This window comes from Mirounga leonina, unplaced genomic scaffold (assembly GCF_011800145.1).
Source record: "Mirounga leonina isolate KUSES-001 unplaced genomic scaffold, KU_Mleo_1.0 Mir_126, whole genome shotgun sequence".
Classification (NCBI taxonomy): domain Eukaryota; kingdom Metazoa; phylum Chordata; class Mammalia; order Carnivora; family Phocidae; genus Mirounga; species Mirounga leonina.
In genome coordinates, this window is record NW_023270314.1 from 25,396,525 (window position 1) to 25,418,200 (window position 21,676).

General features: G+C 44.5%; 1 protein-coding gene across 3 annotated transcripts; it reads left to right on the forward strand.

Annotated features, from left to right (window-relative positions):
* The first annotated feature begins 1,916 nt into the window (after nucleotides 1–1,916).
* Nucleotides 1,917–8,031, forward strand: KRT5 (keratin 5). Of its 3 annotated transcripts, none has more exons than XM_035002599.1 (10): nucleotides 1,917–2,631; nucleotides 3,155–3,369; nucleotides 4,134–4,194; nucleotides 4,305–4,400; nucleotides 4,977–5,141; nucleotides 5,527–5,652; nucleotides 5,917–6,137; nucleotides 6,860–6,894; nucleotides 7,356–7,424; nucleotides 7,473–7,870. In XM_035002599.1, exons 1-10 carry the CDS (start codon nucleotides 2,068–2,070, stop codon nucleotides 7,664–7,666), a joined length of 1,746 nt encoding a protein of 581 aa, XP_034858490.1. In that variant the 5' UTR covers nucleotides 1,917–2,067; the 3' UTR covers nucleotides 7,667–7,870. The 3 variants fall into 3 exon arrangements, with proteins under 3 accessions (XP_034858490.1, XP_034858489.1, XP_034858488.1); XM_035002598.1 differs by having other exon boundaries at nucleotides 1,917–2,197; nucleotides 2,243–2,631; nucleotides 7,356–7,870; XM_035002597.1 differs by having other exon boundaries at nucleotides 7,356–8,031.
* Nucleotides 8,032–21,676: the final 13,645 nt, after the last annotated feature.

Below are 21,676 nucleotides of genomic sequence, written 5' to 3' on the forward strand. Positions count from 1 at the left end.
GTGATCTCCCAGTGGAGAGGGAGAACCATGCTAGGAGTCCTCAGACACCTGCTTTCAGCTTGGATCTGATCTCTCAGGAGCTGAGGGTCCCCCAGTATGTCTCAGGGTCCCCAAGACACTCACATCTGTTCCCCAAGAGGCAACAAAGTGTGAAACTGGCGAACTCGGTAAAATCAATCTCCGAGAGTCTCAGGAATTCTCCAGGCGGGGAGGCAACCCAGACCTCATTGCTCAAGACCTGTGAGGTGAGCTCTGGCCATTGGTCTGTCTGTCTGGATTTACCTGTCCACTGCTTGCTCATCGCAGCCCTCTGTGGTGAACAAGCACATCTTAGCTGATCTCCGGCAGCTTCGAGTCATTTTCCCACAGCTGTGGCTTCCGTGGAGCCAACTGCCAGCCTGACTAGAGATTCTTGAGTCTGGGCTGGGTCCTCATTCCTTTACTCTTGAGAATGTACTCCCTCACCCCCAAGGCTCTCAATCTCACCCAGGGGTGCTCCCCACCCCGCCCCAGCTCTTAATGGCCCAGTGCTGTGCTGACTTAGAGTCCTGCTTCTGTTCTGGGGAGACCGAGAGGTGGGCCCCACTCAGGTCTGCGGCCAAAAGGAGGGGTGTGGTTTAAGACGGACACTTGCTAAAACTTAAGCAGACCCCTCTCCTCCATGTGGTGCCGTGGCCCACCTGGACAAGCACGGCAGAGGGGTCTCGAAGGAGTCCTCCCTAAGGCAGCTGTGGCCGACTGTGATGCCAGCTGACTGGTCCCCCAGATCTGCTCCATGGGGCCTTCTTGGCAGGATGATCCGTAGACTTAGAATTCCATTTTCCATTCCCCTGGCCTTCAAGGAAACCTCGGGCTGGCGCTTAGAGAAAATGCAGCGGTCCCCGCGGCTCGCAACGGGGCGGTTCTCCGTTATAACAGGCCGGCAGATTCTCAACATGTTCCTGATGAGATTAGAAGCTCCTGCAGGTATGTGTTTGTGGCAGCCTTCAGCCTGTACCAACAGATACGATGACTCATTTCTTCCCTAGTGGAATAACTGAGGGCTTGCTGGAACACAGCTGGGGGTTGCGGGGGGAGCAGAGCAGCTCCCTCTGAAGAGAGACGTGACTGCCAGGCTGAGTCTAGGGACCTTTTATGAGGGATTGCATGGGGCCCCTGGGATTTGCTAAGCCCCTGCAGGATCCTGGCGAGGCCAAAGAGCAAGGGGAAAGGTCAAAGCCACAGAAAATACTGAATCAGGAGGAGCTGTAGAGGGCTCAGCCTGCCCCTGTAGGGCGCAAAGTGATCTAGACGCAGGGCTGAGAATGTCCCACATTCTCTGTTTCTGGAGCTTGCGGCTTGGGGAGGCTTTCTGGCCCAAACTCTGCCAGAGAATCTGCCCAGTGGACTCCAGGATGGTAACTTTGCCTCCCCCAAGAAAGGGAATTCTGCAGTAAAGGACAGAAGTCTATTTTCCCCTCTAGCACATAGCTGAGATGTCAGGTCACGTTGCCTCTCCAAGTGCCAAGGTCACTGCAACAACCCTCTGCCTAAAAGAGTGAAGAGAGCAGATCCCTGCCAGTGGGGGACTGGCTTGGCCTCCAATCCACGGACAGTGTACACCATGCTGAGATGGCGGACGATATCCCTGGTCCTGTGAGGAGCCCTCCGGACATTGGCCAAATGCCCCTTTACTTTCAGCTGTCCTTCTTGGGTGCTCGCAGCCCCGGGGCCCCCATGGTGAAGAGAGACTGCCTGGCAGCATCGCCAACTTTCTGCCAGGACATCAGCGCTGTAAGGCAAGGTTATTCCTACCTGAGTGCAGCCTGCCAGGAAGCAAGCTTTTGCACCCCACACCACTGTGCAGGTGTGATGGTGAGCTCACGGCTGCCCCCCAGGCATGCCCAGCCCACTTAATCATTCACAGCTCGACAGCTCTCCCGCCCAGCCCAGTTCTAGAGAATAAAAAGGGGGGATTGCAGTTCCTGGGTAACAGAGCCACCTTCTGCGTTCTGCTGAGCTCTGTTCTCTCCAGCACTTCCCAACCCCTAGTGCCCGGTACTCTTGCTCCACCAGGAACAAGCCATCATGTCTCGCCAGTCGAGTGTGTCCTTCCGGAGTGGAGGCAACCGTAGCTTCAGCGCTGCCTCTGCCATTACCCCGTCTGTCTCCCGCACCAGCTTCACCTCCGTGTCCCGGTCCGGGGGTGGCGGTGGCGGTGGCGGCTTTGGCAGGGTCAGCCTAGGGGGTGCCTGCGGAGCAGGTGGCTATGGCAGCCGGAGCCTCTACAACCTGGGAGGCTCCAAGAGGATCTCCATCAGCACTAGTGGTGGCAGCTTCAGGAACCGATTTGGTGCAGGTGCTGGTGCCGGAGGCGGCTATGGCTTCGGAGGTGGAGCCGGGAGTGGATTTGGTTTTGGCGGTGGAGCTGGTGGAGGCTTTGGGCTTGGTGGCAGCGCTGGCTTTGGAGGAGGCTTCGGTGGTCCTGGCTTCCCCGTGTGCCCCCCCGGAGGCATCCAAGAGGTCACTGTCAACCAGAGCCTCCTGACTCCCCTCAACCTGCAAATCGACCCCGCCATCCAGCGGGTGCGGACTGAAGAGCGGGAGCAGATCAAGACCCTCAACAACAAGTTCGCCTCGTTCATCGACAAGGTGAGTGGGATCCTTTGTGAAAAACCACCATGAGTGTGGAGTAAATGCCAAAGAAAGGGGGAAGAAGGGAGGTTTTCTGACTTTGTGCAAATACCTTCATAGTTGGCCGTTATAGTTTTTTCTGTGTCCTGGATTTGTGGCCCATTTTCTTAGTTAGACCACTTTGTTGGCCGCTTAGAAGAGAGGGTCTTACCCTTCCCCTTCAGAGATGAGCTCATACAAGCTCCTTGACTGTGGGGCCAAGAGAAGAGCTCTGTGCTTCCTGTAACAGGGCTGACTGAATAGAAAGGTAGAGGAGTTCATTGGGCAGTAGCCTGAGTATCTTCAGTGCAGTCTGGGTGTCCTGTCTCCCATAGAGGAGTGAAGGCAAGCACCTCACTCTGGACCTCCCCTCCTGGGGCCCGGGACCAGGCACTGCATGGAGAGGTGTAGGGGACCAGCATGAAATGGGAGAAAAACTGGTGAATTGATCATCGAAACATGAAATTCAAGTTTCTCCACCTTCAAACTCTGCCCTCTCCAGGTGCGGTTCCTGGAGCAACAGAACAAGGTCCTGGACACCAAGTGGACTCTGCTCCAGGAGCAGGGGACCAAGACCGTAAGGCAGAACCTGGAGCCCTTGTTTGAGCAGTACATCAACAACCTCAGGAGACAGCTGGACAGCATCCTGGGGGAGAGGGGCCGCCTGGACTCGGAGCTGAGGAACATGCAGGACCTGGTGGAGGACTTCAAGAACAAGTGGGTCACAGGGAGCAGAGATGGGGCGGGTGATGTCTTCTTGGCACCAGATGTACTTTATAACCAGGCTGCCACTTATGCCTTCCCCACGGGCTAGACGCATGTACATTCCATGGATACCTGAAGTACTGGAAAAAAATATCCTGTCCATGTTTAGAAAGTACCAGCCCCAAGCTCAGTCCCTTGGTACCACCAGCACTTAGCCACCAGCCAGAGCAACAGGCTCAGTGCCCTTGGTACCACCTGGTGAAATGAGCCGTCATGTAATCCTTGCTCTTCGGGGCTTTTCCCCCCAGTGTACTTGAAGTCCACAGCATGGGCTCTCTGATGGATTTTCCCCAAACCCAACTTAGTGGCGCAAATAATTTCTTTAGTCCTTATGGAGCAGCAGCTGGGTTGGTAGTTTTTTGTTTGTTTTTTTTTTCACAAGGCTGTGATGAAAAAAACACTAGGGAGCTTGACTAGATGTGGAGTGGGGAAGAAATAACACAGCTTCTTTATGGGAATATTCTTGAAGCAACTGAATGATAGCAATAACATAATGATTATCTGGTGGGCAGTTACAGAAAAACCAATGTCCTTATGGATGAGGACCTTGCCCAGGGGCTCACACTACCAGTGCTCCCTCCCTCTCTGCCTGTATGATGTGAGAAGACCCTTCCCAGCGGGAAGGCAGGCTCACAGTGGTCTTCATGCAGTAAAGATCCCAGGCCCCACCTGCACCTCATCCTCTGATCAGCACTTCCTATCCTTTTTACAACCAGGTATGAAGATGAAATCAACAAGCGTACCACTGCTGAGAATGAGTTTGTGATGCTGAAGAAGGTGTGTGGGTAGGAGACAACCCATAGCCCATGGCTATGCTGTCTTAAGGTGTCGTTCATTTAAGTCAGGGTAAAAATCGGATGCAGTGCCAACCATCCCTGTTTCTCTAGGATGTGGACGCTGCCTACATGAACAAGGTGGAGCTAGAGGCCAAGGTTGATGCCCTGATGGATGAGATCAACTTCATGAAGATGTTCTTTGAGGCGGTAAGAAATGTCTTCTATTTGGGACCTAGAGACATGGGCCATCACCAGGAATTAGGGGCTCCAGGATTGACTTCGGTGGTTCCTAAGCTGTGCACACCTCTTTCTCTCCTCCTCCTTTGGTACTACTCATACTTTATTACTTATGAAGCCAACACTTTAAAAAAAGAAAGTCAAATTTAAAGTAAAAGATCTCTTCAACAGTCATTTTGCAGAGTGAGGTTTGGAGTGCTTTACTAAAGGCACACCTTTTCTGGCCACCTTTCCTTTTTGGAGTGGCATCCCCTCTCTGTTTTCTCCCAGCACACAGTCCATGCAGCTAGACTATTTTAAAATAAGTTATGGCCCAAGAAGATGCGAGTCTGAGAGGTTACATGATAGGGGTTTATTTGGAGGTTCAAAGTTGTTAAAGTTTTTTAAAAATTAGATTAAGTCATGATCTGGATTGTTTATTAACTTAATTTTTGATGTAGGTGGTTATTATTTCTTTTCTCAAGTTGACATACCACAATGGGTAGAAGATTTGAATGGACCCAACATTAAATAACACAGAATGACTGACTTCAAATCTCCCCACAGGAGCTGTCCCAGATGCAGACGCACGTCTCAGACACGTCCGTGGTGCTGTCCATGGACAACAACCGCTCCCTGGACCTGGACAGCATCATCTCTGAGGTCAAGGCCCAGTATGAGGAGATTGCCAACCGCAGCCGGACGGAAGCCGAGTCCTGGTACCAGACCAAGGTGGGTGCTGTGGCAAATACTGAGTGAAGGGATGGACACATGTCTAGGATTCCAGGCCATTGACAAAATGCTAAGGATGGGGCTCCTGAAACTTGCTGAGGCCTCGTGGGGTGACTTAATGGGAACAGTCATGCATACATTTGCCACATAAATTCAAGAACCTTAAGGAGAATCTCATTCTGAATCCCACACCTGTGTCTCTATGAAAACAAAAGCACTAAAGGGAAAATTATCTAAGATCAGGTCCACTTGGACAAAGCTGAAACCAGCTCCAGGCCTCAGATAACACTGCTTGCCACCTCTTGGTAGCTCCTGCCTGGGAGCTTTGAGAAAGTGTTTCCATTCTCAAATAAATGGGGTCTTTCCTCTTTTCTGGTGGCTTCAGTATGAAGAGCTGCAGCAGACAGCCGGCCGGCATGGGGATGATCTCCGCAACACCAAGCAAGAGATCTCTGAGATGAACCGGATGATCCAGAGGCTGAGAGCCGAGATTGACAATGTCAAGAAGCAGGTAGGGAGAGGTCGCAAGAAGGCAAGGAAGGGGCCTGAGCTCCGAAAGGGACACCTGTTTTGTCTTGTTTTACTTTTTATAAACACATACACACACACACACACACACACACCCCAGAGCTGGAGCAAGTACCAGCATTTCAGTGTTCCACCATCCACAGTGACCAGGACAAATGTACTGGCTTTTCCCCGGAATCCCAGAAAGAGACACTTCAGGCCTAGGTCAGCTACCAAAGGGTTCCCACTCACTTCTTTCCCTCTGTAGTGCGCCAACCTGCAGAACGCCATCGCTGATGCCGAACAGCGCGGAGAGCTGGCCCTCAAGGATGCCAAGAACAAGCTGGCTGAGCTGGAGGACGCCCTGCAGAAGGCCAAGCAGGACATGGCCCGGCTGCTGAGGGAGTACCAGGAGCTGATGAACACCAAGCTGGCCCTGGATGTGGAGATTGCCACCTACAGGAAGCTGCTGGAGGGCGAGGAGTGCAGGTGGGCAACAGATGGCTGAATTCACAAGCCCAGGATGGCCTCACATTTAATAAAATGGAGCTTCTTCTCCACTCCATCACACACTCAAGTGACCACTATTTGTACATAATAATTATTCTTCACTAATCCAGTTTCAATCTGACACCTAGGCATACAGCTGACCTACACCATGTGGCCCCAACTCACTTTTCTGACCCTGTTCCCACCACCAAATTCCTCTCCTTCAAGCAATTCAACAAATGTCTTCCCCACTCTTCAAGTACCACTTCCTTCAGAAAGCCTTTCATGATTACTCCAGCTGAGTTAAATTCACTTGCCTTTGGATTCTCAAACTACTCCATTTTCTGCAATCTTCTGACACTACCCACTGCGTCCTTCCTTAGAAGTATTTCTGTCTATGCCAAATTCCCTCAGAGCATGTAAGCTCCTACCAGGCCAAAACTGCTTCATACATATTCAGAGTTCCCACAGCCTCTTACTCATGCTTTCTGTATAATGGGTGGAGGAGAAGGTGAATTGCAATCTTCTTCCGATAACCTGTTTCTAGATCAAACAGGCCAACACTCCCCTTCATCGGGAAGTCACTCTAGAGGGCTATCTCTTTCTCTAACGTAAGCAGCTTTGGGCCATGCAGGCTCCTTGCTTGTAGAACAAGCTCTAAACATGACTAGTACTGTCTTTTGGGGAGTTTTTAACTCTTACTTTAATTTTTCCCATTTTAGACTGAGTGGAGAAGGAGTTGGACCAGTCAACATTTGTAAGTAACTTTGAACAGACCTTCACAATGATAATAATATGGGGTATTTGGTGCCAACTCAGAATCCTGTTGTTTCTACATACCAGAAACTCCCATCCCAACATATGGTTTTTTAATATATTTAGAGAGAAGGAGGTGGTGGAGGGGAAAGAGCACAGATTGAGACATGAACCAACATGGCTCATGTCTTATTTCTTAAAGCGTAGGCCCAGTATCCCATACATCCTGTACCCTCTCCCCTTGTTGACCCTTCCTCCTGAGGACTTAGCACCATCCCTTGCCTTCTAAGCTCACCAACCTTCTGTTAGGGACCTTAACTAAATGGCATAGTCCCGAGCCTCTTTGCTCCTCTGTGAAAGAGGCCAGGGACAGTGTTAACACTAGTGGGATCAAATAACTGGGACGTGTAGGACCAATCTAGCACACTGGTCTCACCAAGTCCTCCCCTCCTTTCTCTGCAGCTGTCATCACAAACAACATGTCCTCTGCCTACGGCGGTGGCAGTGGCTTTGGCGGTGGCCTCGGCGGAGGTCTTGGCGGTGGCCTTGGCGGTGGTCTTGGTGGTGGTCTTGGCGGAGGTGGCGGTGGAAGCTACTACTCCAGCAGCAGTGGAGGTGCCGGCCTGGGCAGCGGGTTCAGTGCGGGGGGCTCTGGCTTCAGTGCGGGCAGTGGCCGAAGCATGGGGATGGGCTTTGGCAGTGGTGGGGGCAGTAGCTCCAGTGTCAAGTTTGTCTCCACCACCTCCTCTTCCCGGAAGAGCTTCAAGAGCTAAGAGCCTGATGCAAGTCACACTGCCTCCCAAGCGCAGCAACCCAGCCTGGTGTGACTGCCTCTTCCAGGCAGTTGCCCAAGCCAAGTTTTCTTTTTCTGGAGTGTGGTCTAGACCAATGTATTGCAGAGCAGCATTCTTGGTTCCTGGAAGGGTCTAATCCCCGGTCTCTAGTCTCCCATGTTGTGATTCTATGTTCTGCTTCAAATCAGCCTTTAGGTCTCTATAGCACAATCTTGGATGAGAGAAGAATCCAAAGTTTTCTGGTATCTAAGCTTTCAGAACAGGGTCCCCATCCAAATCCCAAATTTTGTTCTGGTTCTGACTACCTCCAGAGTGTGTTCAATAAAAATGCTTTTATAATATAAACTGTTGTGAGGAATTGTTTTTTCAAGGTCTACAACCAGCCTAGAGACCCCATGAGGGTCAATCTGTCCAGATGTGATTGGTTCCTCTGATGATTCCTGGGGAGAATGGAATGATCTTGAAGGCAAAGTGGCCAACATGGGCAGTCCAGAGACTCCAAGAGGCATGAAAAGATGCTGCTAAAATCTCTAGAATGAAGGAGTGTCTGGACTGTAATTTGGACAGATTTTAGAGCCTCTTGTTGGAGAGGGGCCCCATTCATGGTGGGCTGATTTGCAAGTAATAGCATAAATGGGCTTAAGTAAAAATTGTAAATAAGGAATATGTTACCTTCAGAGCTCAAAAAAAGCCTAAAAGATGTTAGGCCTGTTCTAGTATTGTGGGTGCCAAGCAGGTCAGTAGCTGTTTCTTGACAGTGTCAGGGTGACCTTCAGATTACCAGATAATTTCAGGTATTTAACTGAGGTAGCAGGAATTTGTACTGGGTGTGGAGAAGTGGCCTAGCCTCTTTGTGAGCTCCTTTGTATTTGCATGTCCTGAATGAGTATGTCCAGTGAATCTCTTTGGAGGAGGATTCACCAGTGTAATGTCGTACCTGTGCTCCTGGAGAAAGTCCAGGCATTCAAGATCTTGCCTGCAAAGATTGTGTGCAATGGCAAGATTATGGAGGCATTCCCTGAGCATCTGAGTTAAAGATGTATTGTGCCCCTTTAGGGGTGAAGGCAAACTGTGACTGAAAGGCTGTGGGAATGGGTATCGAACAGAATATTGTTAGCCAAATTCATGAAAGCAAAGTATTTACCAGTTGCTGATTGGGTAGAGTCAGCAATTTCATTAGTATTGGGAAGGGGCCTTAATGGGTGTGACCATCAGATTAAGCCTGTGGTAATCCACTGTGAGATACCTCTATTCTTTCCAAGTTTAAAACCAAGCCAAATTGGTTGTTGAATGGAGAAACAGTGAGCATAATCCCCCTTCTCTAAACAGATCCCATATAATGGGTTTCACTCTTTGAAGGCCCTGTTCTAATTTACATTGGGGCATATTAACTATTATTTTTTTTAACTATTTTAACTAGGGGAAGGTCTATGGAGTCCCATTTTAGAAAGCCAATGTGTAAGTGTCAAGGACTTAATTTTAGTTTGTTACTTATGGTTTTGAGTGTTCATGACCACTGTGAGATGTTTTGGGGGGCCATAGGATGAAATTTAGGCAAGTTAAGAGCTCTGATAATTAAGGTGAGGCATACCTGTCTGTTCTCTATTTTGGGTTCAAAAACTCCCCCAATATTAGGGGTACCTTGTTTACATTTAGTGAGATCCCAGGCAGAAGTGTAATTTGACCTTCAGTATGGATTAAAGCCATGAAGACTTGCCAGTTAGTGTATTTCAGATGTTAAAGTTAATGCTAGAAGCACAAAGCCAATCCATGCCTTTTTAAAATCTCTTTGATGTATGAATTCTTTTAGTAAACTGAATTTCCAGTTACAACAGATTGTGTTTCAGTTCTTTATTTCCTCCGTTTCCAGATTTTGTTCTTTCGTTCCTTTCTTTCTTTTCTCTTCTCTTTCTTCTTTATCTTCTTCTTTTCCTTTCTCTTTCTCTTTCTCTTCTTTCCTTCCTTCCTTTGTTCCTTCCCTTCCTCCCTTCCTTATTTTCTCCCTCCCATTCTCTCTCTTTTCCTTTGCTGTGTTTATTAAATATACTTGGGGGAGAGAGGGATTATTCTCCACCTTGCTCAAATCTATAAATGTCTTCTTCCAGAGAGCCTCAAGTTGGTATCATCAGGGTTTAGGGCCTCCCTCATGGAAATAGTTGAATTAACCTCTTAGTTGTGTCACAGCTGTAGCATATGTGTTTTCCCCTATAGCCCTGAAGATGAGGATCTCTTTTGGCAACAAAGGCATGGCGAGTAGCAGCAGCAGCAGCAAAGGCATTTTGCAGGGTCCTGATAAACCAGCTGCTTTTCAGAGTGTGGCCTTAGCAAGCCACGTAGTAACTGCTCTTTCTCCACATAAGTGATCATCTGATGGGACCATATATTGCACAGGTTATCAATCTTTCCCTTGAGCACTTCACAGAACGGAGACCAACACCTGCTTGAGACACACACTAAATGGTCACAGGCTAAGAGTCATTCTCATGATCTTAGCATCAGTCTTTGTTTATGGGAGAATCAAGAAACACAGTTCAATATAAGACGCACAGATAGGTCTGGGCTGAGAGCATGACCCACTGTCATTTTAAGGAGGACCCCAGCCCCATACTCTTGTCTCTAAATGACAATTATTGACACTTCTGACAAAGGTCAGTTAAGTTTATATCAGATGCCTTAGTAGGACTCAGTAAATGTAACACAAAGCAGTATAGCTCAGAATGCAAGTTTGAGAGCAGGTGGCAGCACAACTCAAAGAACCTACTAGATAGAAAGCGGTAGCTCAAACTGAATGCTCACAAATACACAGCAGAGCTATATTACAAGGTAAAGCAAGAAAAGAAAGACCTCAGTGGTAACAGTCATCATCTAGACCACCTGCTCACAGTAACAATTATTGTGGTCCCCCTACAGAGGCAGGATGGATCTCCACTCAAAATTTGTTTCAACTATTGAGACTGATGACAGTATACACACACATCAAGATGGTATGAAAATATATCACTCACATAATAAGGCCTTCTGGGGAGAGAGGGGAAGGCCTCCCAAGCTGATCCAATTATGGCTTGGAAGAGCTGGAAATGCAGATGGAGTAGGGTTTTTTATGGTGATTACGGGTGAGGCCAGGCTGAGGATTCCCACACATGGCTTGAAGTTCTCACTAATCAGAAAAGAGGGAACACCCAGGCTTTTTTATCAGTTTTCTCAGATGTGGGAAGAGGGGAAGAAGTAGGAATAGGGCTTAGAAATTGTCAAATATCATTACAGTAGGGTGATTCAACATTAAAAAAAACCCCACAATTATGTAATACACATGTTAACAGAACAAAAGGAGAGAAATCAAATGGTCTCTCTCTCTCACACAAACACACACACACACACACACAACAGCAAATATCATACTGAATGATCAAAACTTTCTCACTGAGACCAGGAAGGAGGCAAGGGTAACTGTGATCACCATAACTATTCAACATTATACTGGAGATCATGCCAGTGCGATAAGGCAAGACAAAGAAATAAACATCTTAAGGATTAGAAAGGAAGAAAACAAGCTGCAGTTATTCACATATGACATGATTATGTATGTAGAAAATGAAAATATTCTCTAAACTATTAGAATTAATAATTTATCAAAGTTAGTAGAAAATTAATATAAAAATCATTGGATTTCAGAGGTATAGGTCTGTGATTCAACAGTCTTACACAATTCACTGTGCTCACCATAGCACATACCCTCCCCAAGGTCTATCACCCAGCCACTCCATGCCTCCCACCCCCCACCACTCTAGCAACCCTCAGTTTGTTTCCTGAGATTAAGAATTCCTCATATGAGAGAGAACATATGATACTTGTCTTCTCTGATTGACTTATTTCACTTAGCATAATACCCTCTAGTTCCATCCACATTGTTGCAAATATCAAGATTTTGGTTTTTTGATGGCTGCATAATATTCCATTGTGTGTATACATGTATATATGTATATACACACACCACATCTTCTTTATCCATTCATCTGTTAATGGATTCTTGGCTCTTTCCACAGTTTGGCTATTGTGGACATTGCTGCAATAAACATTGGGGTGCACATACCCCTTTGGATCACTACATTTGTATCTTTGGGGTAAATACCCAGTAGTGCAATTACTGGGTCATCGGGTAGCTCTATTTTCAACTTTTTGAGGAACCCCATACTGTTTTCCAGAGTGGCTGCACCAGCTTGCATTCCCACCAACAGTGTAGGAGGGTTCGCCTTTCTCCGCATCCTCGCCAACATCTGTTGTTTCCTGACTTGTTAATTTTAGCCATTCTGACTGGTGTGAGGTGGTATCTCATTGAGGTTTTGATTTGGATTTCCCTGATGCTGAGTGATTTTGAACACTTTTTCATGTGTCTGTTGGCCATTTGAATGTCTTCTTTTCAGAAATGTCTGTTCATGTCTTCTGACCATTTCTTGATTGGATTATTTGTTCTTTGGGTGTTGAGTTTGGTAAGTTCTTTATAGATTTTGGATACTAGCCCTTTGTCTGATATGTCATTTGCAAATATCTTCTCCCATTCTGTCAGTTGTCTTTTTGTTTTGTTGACTGTTTGATGTGCAAAAGTCTTTTATCTTAATGAAGTCCCAATAGTTCATTTTTGCCCTTGCTTCCCTTGCCTTTGGCGATGTTTCTAGGAAAAAGTTGCCGTGGCTGAGGTCGACGAGGTTGCTGCTTGTGTTCTCCTCAAGGATTTTAATGGATTCCTGTCTCACATTTAGGTCTTTCATCCATTTTGAGTCTATTTTTATGTGTGGTGTAAGGAAATGGAACATGGACCATCTTTCAATTTCATCTTTAGTCAATGGCATTTCAAAACAAAGTCTCTAACCAACACTGTTTTGAGATTTTAGTAATTATTTTTAAACTAATACTGGGTAGAAAAACCTGAAGTGTAATTAAGATTGTTGGAGACTCAGTGTGGATAACTTTGAGAGTTAAAGAACCTTCAAGGAGACTTTTGAGGGACATCCACATTTTGTGAGTTTTGCTTCTGGGAGTTCTACCAAGGGCAATGACTAGAAAAGAGTAACAAATATGGTAGATATTAATCCAACTATATCAATAATCACGAGTCAATAATCTAAATACACCAATTAAAAGAGAGATTATCAGAATGTATCAAAACCACAAGACCCAAGTAAGATTGAATACAAGAAATTTATCTTAAATATAAAGACATATATAGAGTAAGAGTAAAGATATGGGGAAGGATATACCATACTAAGACTAATTAAATAAAGTTGGAGTATTTGTATTAACTTCAGAAAAAGCAGACTTCAGAGCTAGGAAAATAATCAGGGATAAAGAGGGGCATTACCTAATGATAAAGGGATAAATTCTCCAAGAAGATATAACAATCCTTAATGTGTATGCATCCAAAAACAGAGCATCAAAATACATGAGGCAAAAACTGATAGAATAGCAATGAGAAATAGGTGACTGTACTATTATAGTTGGAGATTTTAACACCCCTGTATTATTAATGGAGAGATCTAGTAGGCAGAAAATCAATAACGACATAATTGAACTCAATAGCATCATCAATCAATTGGGTATAATAGACATCTATAGAATATTTCATCCAACAACAGCAGAATACACATTCTACTCAAGCTTAGATGGAACATTCAGCAGGATAGAAAGACTAGAAATCATACAATCTATGCTCTCAAACCACAACAGAAGTAAATCAGAAATGAATAACAGAAAGATTACTGAAAAATCCCCAATTATGAGGAGATTAAACAACACATTTCTATAACATATGAGTCAAATAAGAAATATCAGGAGAATTTTAAAAATATTTTGAACTAAGTGAAAGTGAAAATACAATTTATCAAAATTTGTGGTATGCTACAAAAGCAGTGCTTAGAAAGAAATTTATAACACTGAATGCATACATTAGAAAAGAAGAGCCATCTAAAATCAATAATCTAAGCATCCATTTTTGATAAGTAGAAATAGAAGAGCAAATTAATTCCAAAGTAAGCAGAAGGAAATAAATAATAAAACTAGAGCAGAAATAAATGAAATAAAAACTAGAAATTGATAGAAAAAAATCAATGAAACCAAAATCTTGTTCTTTGAAAAAAATCAATAAAATTAATATACCTCTAGCCAGGCTAACTAAGGAAAAAAAAAAAAAGAGAAAAGACACAAGTTACTAATATCAGAAATGAATGAGTGAATATCACTATGGATCCCATGGACCTTAAAAAGATAATAAAAGAATACTATGAACAACTCTATGCCCACAAATTTGATAACCTAGATAAAATGGGCCAATTTCTTGAAAGACACAACCTGCCAAAATTCACATAAGAATAGACAATCTCAACAAGCCTCTATCTATTAAGAAAACCAAATCAATAATTCATAGCCTTCAAAAAAAAAGAAAAAAACCCATCAGGCTCAGAAGGATTCACTAGTGAATTCTATGAAACACTTAAAGACAAAATTATACCAATTCTCTACAATGTCATTTAGAAGAAAGAAGCAGAAAGAATACTTCTTAACTCATTCTATGAGGCCAGCATTGCCCTAATACCAAACCAGACAAAGACATTATAAGAAAGGAAAACTATAAACCAAAATCTCTCATAAATATGGATTCAAAAATCCTCAGAAAAATATTAACAAATTGAATCCAACAATGTATGAAAAGAATTATACACCATGACCAAGTGGGATTTATTCTAGGTATATATAAGGCTGGACCAACATCCAAAAATCAATGGTTATAATCCATCACATCAACAGGCTATAGAAGAAAAATCACACAATTTTATCAGTAGATGCAGAAAAAGCATTTGACAGAATCCTATACCGTTTATGATTAAAACTCTCAGCAAGCTAGAAATAGAGGGTAACTTCTTCATCTTGATAAAGAACATCTACAAAAAATCCACAGCTAACATCACAGTTAATGGCAAGAAACTAGCAGCTTTCCCACTAAGATCAGGAACAAGGCAAGGATGTTCCTTCTCACCACTCTTTTTCAATATTGCACTGGAGTTCCTAGCTAATGCATTAAGACAAGAAAAGGAAATAAAAATATACAGACCAGGAAGAAAGAAATGAAATTATCTTTGTTCACAGAAGACTTAATTGTCTATGTAGAAAACCTAAAATAATCCTGGAATTAATAAGTGATTATAGAAAGGCTGCAGGATATGCAGTTAATATATAAAAGTCAATTGCTGTGCTATATACCATCAATGAACAATTGAAATTTGAAATTAGAAACCTAATTCCATTTACATTAGCAGTCCCCAAACTGACCTACTTAGGTATAAATCTAACAGATCCATATGAGGAAAACTATAAAACTCTAATGAACAAAATCAAAGGACTAAATAAATGAAGAGACGTTCCATGTTCATGAATAGGAAGACTCAATATTGTCAAGGTGTCAGTTTTTCCCCAACTTAATCTATAGATTCAATGAAATCTCAATCAAAATCACAGCAAGTTATTTTTGGATATTGACAAACTGATTCTAAAGTTTGCATGGAGAGGCAAAAGAATCAGAATAGCTAATACAATATTGAAGGAGAAGAACAAAGCCAAAGGACTGACACTACCCAACTTTAAGACTTACTATAATGCTATGGTAATCAAGACAGTGTGTTATTGGTGAAAGAATAGATCAATAGGTCAATGGAATAGAATAGAGAGCCCAGACGTAGACTTACACAAATATAGTCAACAAGTCTTTGACAAAAGAACAAAAGCAATAGAATGGAGAGGCAATCTTTTCAACAAACGGTGCTGGAACAACCAGACATCCACATGCAAAAAATGAATCTAAACACAGACCTTACACCTTTCACAAAAATTAATTCAAAATGCATCATAAACCTAATGTAAAATGCAAAACTATAAGCCCTAAAAGACAACATAGAAGAAAACCTAGATGACCTTGGGTTTGGCAATGACTTTTTAGAAACAATACCAAAGGCACGATTCATGAAAGGAAGAATTAATAAGTTGGATTCATTAAAATTAAAAACTTCTGCTTTGCAAAAGGCACTGTTAAGAGAATGAGAAGACAAGCCACAGACTGCGAGAAAGTATTTGCAAAAAAACACATCCAATAAAAAGACTGTTGTCTGAAATATAAAGAGCTCTTAAAACTCAACAATAAGAAAACTAACAACCCAGGGGCACCTGGGTGGTACAGTCAGTTAAGCTTCAGATTCTTGGTTTCAGCTCAGGGTCATGGGATTGAGCCCCATGTCAGGCTCTGTGCTTGGTGTGGATGGAGTCTGTTTGACACTCTCTCTCCCTCTGCCCCTCCCCCAGAAAATAAATAAATAAATCTTAAAAAAAAAAAAAGAAAAGAAAAGAAAACGAAGAACCCAATTAGAAAATAGGTCAAAGACCCTAACAGACAGCTGACCAAAGAAGATACACAGATGGAAAATAAGCACATGAAAAGACGTCCACATCACATGTCGTTAGGGAAATGCAAGTTAAAACAATGAGATATCACTGTGCACCTTTTAGAATAGTGAAAATCCCAAACTCTGACAACACCAAATGCTGATGAGGACATAGAGCAACAAGAACTCCATTCCTTGTTAATGGGAATACAAAATGGTACAGCCATGTTGGAAACAGTTTGGTGGTTTCTTACAATACTAAACATACTCTTACCATATTATCCAGCAATCACACTCCTCAGTATTTACCCAAATGAACTGAAAACTTATGTCCATACAAAAACCTACACGTGATGTTTATAACAGCATAGATTCATCAACTGTAACTAATGTACCGCTCTGGTGAGGGATGTTGATAGTGAGGGAGGCTATGTATGTGAGGGGTCAGGGAGTATATGTGAACTCTCTGTACTTTCTGCTCAATTTTGCTATGAACCTAAAACTGCTCTAAACATTAAAGATTTTTAAAAATGGCACAATCATTTCGGAAAACTAAAATTTGTTTTGTGTGTGTGTGTGTGTTTACGGTAAGGTGAGATGTCCCTGGCTGGGCTGGTCATACATTTACTCCTGAAGCAACAGTTCTATTTCCCGGTATTTATTTGTGTTAACTGAAAACATATGTCCACACAAAGCCTCACAAGTATGTTCATGACAATTTTATGGTAGGTAATAAACTGGAAATACCCATCAGCCAGAATGGGTAAAGAACCTGTGGTATATTCATACCATGGCACATCACTCAGCAATAAAAGAGACTGAACTATCAATCAACAATGAACTATCACAACAATCTGGATGAATCTCAAAAATATTTTGCTGAGTAAAAAAATCCAAACACACACACACATGTAAATAATATACAAATGTATAAAAATAATAACTAATAAATATATATTTTTAAAGTGTATACTGTATGATTCCATTTATATAAAGTTCTAAAATAAACACATTAATCCAGGGTGGAAAAATTCAAAACAGTGTTGGCCTGGAGGCAGTGGGATTATAGGAAAAGGAAACAAGACTTCCTGGAGTAATAGAAATGTTCTCTATCTTGATATTGTGTGGGCTACAGAAGTACATGAGTTTGTCAAAATTGATTGAACTCCCCACTTAAGATCTGTGCATTTCACCGTACATAAATTATATCTAATAAATTTCTTAAAAATTGTAAGAGAAAGAATGTTTCACTTTTCAAGTTTCTATAGTGGAGATGGGAAAGAAAGCAAGGAACTGGGAATGGAGTCTAGAATCCTCAGTCAACAGATTCCGCCACTGGGTCCAAACACTCGAAGCGGTACCCAATGTTCTTCTGTGCCTGTTTGGAAAAATCCAGGCTGTTTCCTGGAAGCAGCTGAGGAAAGGGCAGAGGAAAATGGGAAAGAAGTTAAATTTATCAGGTCCCCCTGAAGTCTTCTTCTCTACGTTAGTTCCCAGACTTGTGCCAGAGGACTGACTGATGGGAGAAAAAGGAAGCAAGGGCCAGACTTGGCTGCAAACTCCAGGCAGAATTCCTGAGGTGTACAGATTGCAGCAGTCCTACAGCCCTTTCAAGGACTTCCTTCATTGCTTTACCCCTGTAGCTTTGCTCTTGTTAGTGTCACTCTCCCTGGTAGCTGTGAACACTCCCCAGGATATTTTGGCAATGACCCTCCAGAGCATATGTGTCACTGATACACAGCTGAAGGGTCTCAAGACTGATGCTTTACTAGGCAGTAGTAAATAACCTTGTCTTAGCGGTGGCTAGCCCCTCATGGTCCTGAAAGCCTTGCTTCCAAATTTCTTAGAGACTCGCGCTATCCTTAGCCCCCACTAACTAGAAGGGATATAATCAGCTACTCCTCACGACCCCAGTGCAGCTCCTTCTGCCCACGGGTCCTGTTCCCATGCTACAATAAAAGCACTTTTTTGCACCGAAACATCTCAAGAATTCTTTCTTGACTGTTTGCTCCCGGCCCACATCACATCATCGAAGATCTGTCACTAATCCCAACCCCAGGCTTAAAGTGAGATTACAAAAGATTAACAGATGGAAGTTGCCATTAAATGCCAAGAAATCTCAGAGGAGCACGTTTGAGGCATGTTTGCTCCCTAGGATGTTCATACTAAGAGTCAGATGATTTTGAGATGCATTTTTGGGTAGGAATTACTGCAAACCATCCCAAATTGGGGGGAGTTACCCAATGTATCCATTATTAACCAGATGTTCCCCCCTTTACTGACATGAAGAGAGTCACACCAGAAGGCAGACGTAGTAAGACATCGTCCCATAGGCTGCATCTCATCCAACCACTTACAATATTTAAACCAGGTCTTTGTGTATCTCCCTGGAGGGTTGCTGGAGTATTTTTACCCAAATACAATTTTTTTTTAATGACACAGGCTAGTAAGGGGACCCTTCAGTGGTGAGGAGGCAGGATGCAGAAAGGAGGCGGGGACATGAGGGAGGCTGTGGAGAGAAACAGAAACCAGGCCACCGGCAACTTTTGGAGATTTTGTCAGCCCCTGGGGAGGTCTGACTAGGCTCTCCTCCACCCCAGTTGTTATGGAAGAGGTAGAGCCTCATCCCACTGGAAGACAGGAGTTGTCAGAATCGTCCAACATCTGTGGGTAAGGCCACTCAGATTTCATGTCCAGATATATGACCCCTTCACCGTGCTCTCTGCAAAAATGGATGGGCCGTGTGTGTAGAAATTGAGAAATACAAGGGAAGTTCTACAGTGTAGTGCATACTAAATGTTCACGACAGCCTTAGTTACTAAGTCATGCAGTTCTGGAAGTTTCCATACTGCCTGAACTGCTCTATGGAGCATAGAAGGCTGCCTTTCTACTCCAACTTGGGTGCTACCATCTTTTTTTTTAAAAAAGATTTTATTCATTTTTTTGAGAGAGAGAATGAGAGACAGAGAGCACGAGAGGGAAGAGGGTCAGAGGGAGAAGCAGACCCCCCGCCGAGCAGGGAGCCCGACGTGGGACTCGATCCCGGGACTCCAGGATCACGACCTGAGCTGAAGGCAGCCGCTCAACCAACTGAGCCACCCAGGCGCCCAAGGGTGCTACTGTCTTGACACAGGTGGATGCAAGTGTTTTTCTTCCAGTGGGTGCTCCCAAGGGACAGAACTGGGTCTGTGGAATTCCCTCTGAACAGCATCATCCTGCACTGGGGCTGGCAGGATTAGGCACTTAGTCTTAAACTTTTGATGGATGATGACAATAGTCTATCCCTCAGTCTCATCTGCCAGCTCCATCCAGGGAGGCAGAAAGACAAGGCAAATCCTCTTGAGGCAGACTTTGCATGGGCTCAGGCTTCTGGGCTTCCTTCCTGCCTTCCTCCATGACGGAAAAAATGCAAGGAGCACAGGTGAACCCCTGGGCCCTGGAACAAAGACCTTCTTCATTCCAAAGCCATCAGACAACAGCACTGATTGGAGGCTGTCCTGGCAGAGGGAAGAGGCTGGGTTTGGCAGCCTGTTGGGGAGGAGGCCGGCTGTCATTGGCTTTACTCACATTGCTTGCTTTTAGTTTCTCTCACATAGTTGCCTGAACTATCACCCTTTGTTTGAATCTTGTTAGGAAGGTCTGGCCTTCTCCACCCTGCTCCTCTGGGAAAATATAACCACCATGGGACATGATTCAGGAACACTGGGGAGATTTCATTGGAGAAATCAATTCTTCTGACCATCCAGTGGGTCCCCACTGCCTGTGAGCACAGCCCTCTCCTGAGTGTGGAAGCAGGAGCAGAGGGGCAGGAGACTGGACTCTAGAGGAGGAAAAGGACAGCTTAGCCCAGGACGGCAGGGTCAAAGTGGAATGTAGAAGATACAGAAAATCAAGGGCAAATGAATCAAGTACAAACTTAACCTCTTAAGGGTGGTGGGACAGGAAAAGAGTGAAATCAGAAATGGACCTGCCATGGGGCCCCTCTTCTCTAACTCCCCCTCCACTGTCGTAGGAGCCCGTGGTCCTAGCTGACCTCACGCATGGTCAGGGTCACCAGAATTGGTTCCCAGGGCATCATTCCCTGGCAGGTAGTGATGAGAATTTGGGGGAAAAAATACATCTTTATATATATTAGAGAGAATAGAATATAAAATAATATGTAATGTCTTAGAAATCTATTGATAGGAGAAAAACATGTGTCAGGAAATGAAACATAATACTTCATATTGCTGGAGCTATCTGGTGCACATGCCAAGCTGGGAAGTGGATAATATGTTCAAGTGAAACCATCCTTTGACTGGCTAACTAGTTGAATGTGAGGTTCTCGCTACAACAGAATTACACACTTTTTATTCAGGGATGAGTCTTCTCCCACCCTGGAAAAGATATAAAATCAGTAGTAAAGGAGGCACTGATCTGGTCACCTGGGTTGGTTGGTCACCTGTCCCTGCATGCACCGCCCCAAGGGCAGAACCCAGCAGAGGATGGCCCAGGGGAGCCCGACTCCACACAGGACAGAGAGAGCCGTCTGCTGGGCTCCCGCCAAAGACACAGATCCTCCTTCTCTCTGGCCACAATTTCCCTCCAACCACTTAGGCAAGGAACTGCCTCTGCCCCCGAGCAGAGATTTTGCCTGGCCTACTGCTCAGAGCACCAGTAAGCTTATAAATCATACTTCTGCTTCTGTTGTTCTTCTGGCTTCCATGGCGCTGTACTGCTTCTGGGAGCAAGTGCAAAGCCCCATGTTTGGCTTCCAGGCCCTTACCAATATGACACAAACCTGCAGCGTTGGTATCATTTCTTCCAGCCCCGCCCCCTCCGCCACACACACAGCTGCACCTGTGTTCCAGTTCCTGAGGATTCTCGTGTATCCCTGAACCACCCAAGCTTCTTCCTACTTGCATTATAATAATGATATTAGCTCATCTTAACGGAGCACTTCCGTGCAGGTCCTATGCTAAGGCCTCTGCATTATTTCCGGCAATCCCCGCAACACTGTGAGGCAGGTATTATTTTCACCCCCACTTTACAGCCGTAAAAATGAATACTTTTCAAAAAGACACACATGAGCCTCGTTATGAGTCTGAGCACTCTGTCTCCAGAGCCCATGCTCTTAACCAGGGGTTGACATACATTTTCTTTAAAGGGCCACATAGTAAACCATTTAGGTTTTGCAAGCCGTACCCTCTCAGTGGCAACTACCCAACTCCACCATTGCACTATGAAAGTAGCTATAGATACAAATACTGGGGAAAATGTGTGCTGTTCCCATCTCACTTGCCAACGCTTCCTACCCCTCCTGCATCATCTAGCCAAACTCAGAGCCTCTATCCCAAGACAGTAGAACAGAGCAGAAAGTCATGCCATGGGAAAGAACACTTCTTTCCCAGAACTGGGTGGAAGCACATTTCTTGGTCAGTCATTGTGCAACCAGGGTGGAAAGAAGGGAGCTGTTTCTGTTGTCTTGAGAAGGTATCTCTTCCCTATGCTTAGAAAGCACCTCCTTTGGGCAGGAAATGACCTGCCCTCCTGGATATTGGGCACCCCAAAACACTGGAGAGATGGG

What these genes read in the sequence shown, in the direction of transcription:
- KRT5 (XM_035002597.1), top strand. Translation starts at nt 2,068, where the DNA reads ATGTCTCGCCAGTCGAGTGTGTCCTTCCGGAGTGGAGGCAACCGTAGC. An exon ending in AGTCCTGGTACCAGACCAAG is followed by an intron (nt 5,142 to 5,526) that starts GTGGGTGCTGTG and finishes TGGTGGCTTCAG; the next exon opens with TATGAAGAGCTGCAGCAGAC. An exon ending in AGTTGGACCAGTCAACATTT is followed by an intron (nt 6,895 to 7,355) that starts GTAAGTAACTTT and finishes CTTTCTCTGCAG; the next exon opens with CTGTCATCACAAACAACATG.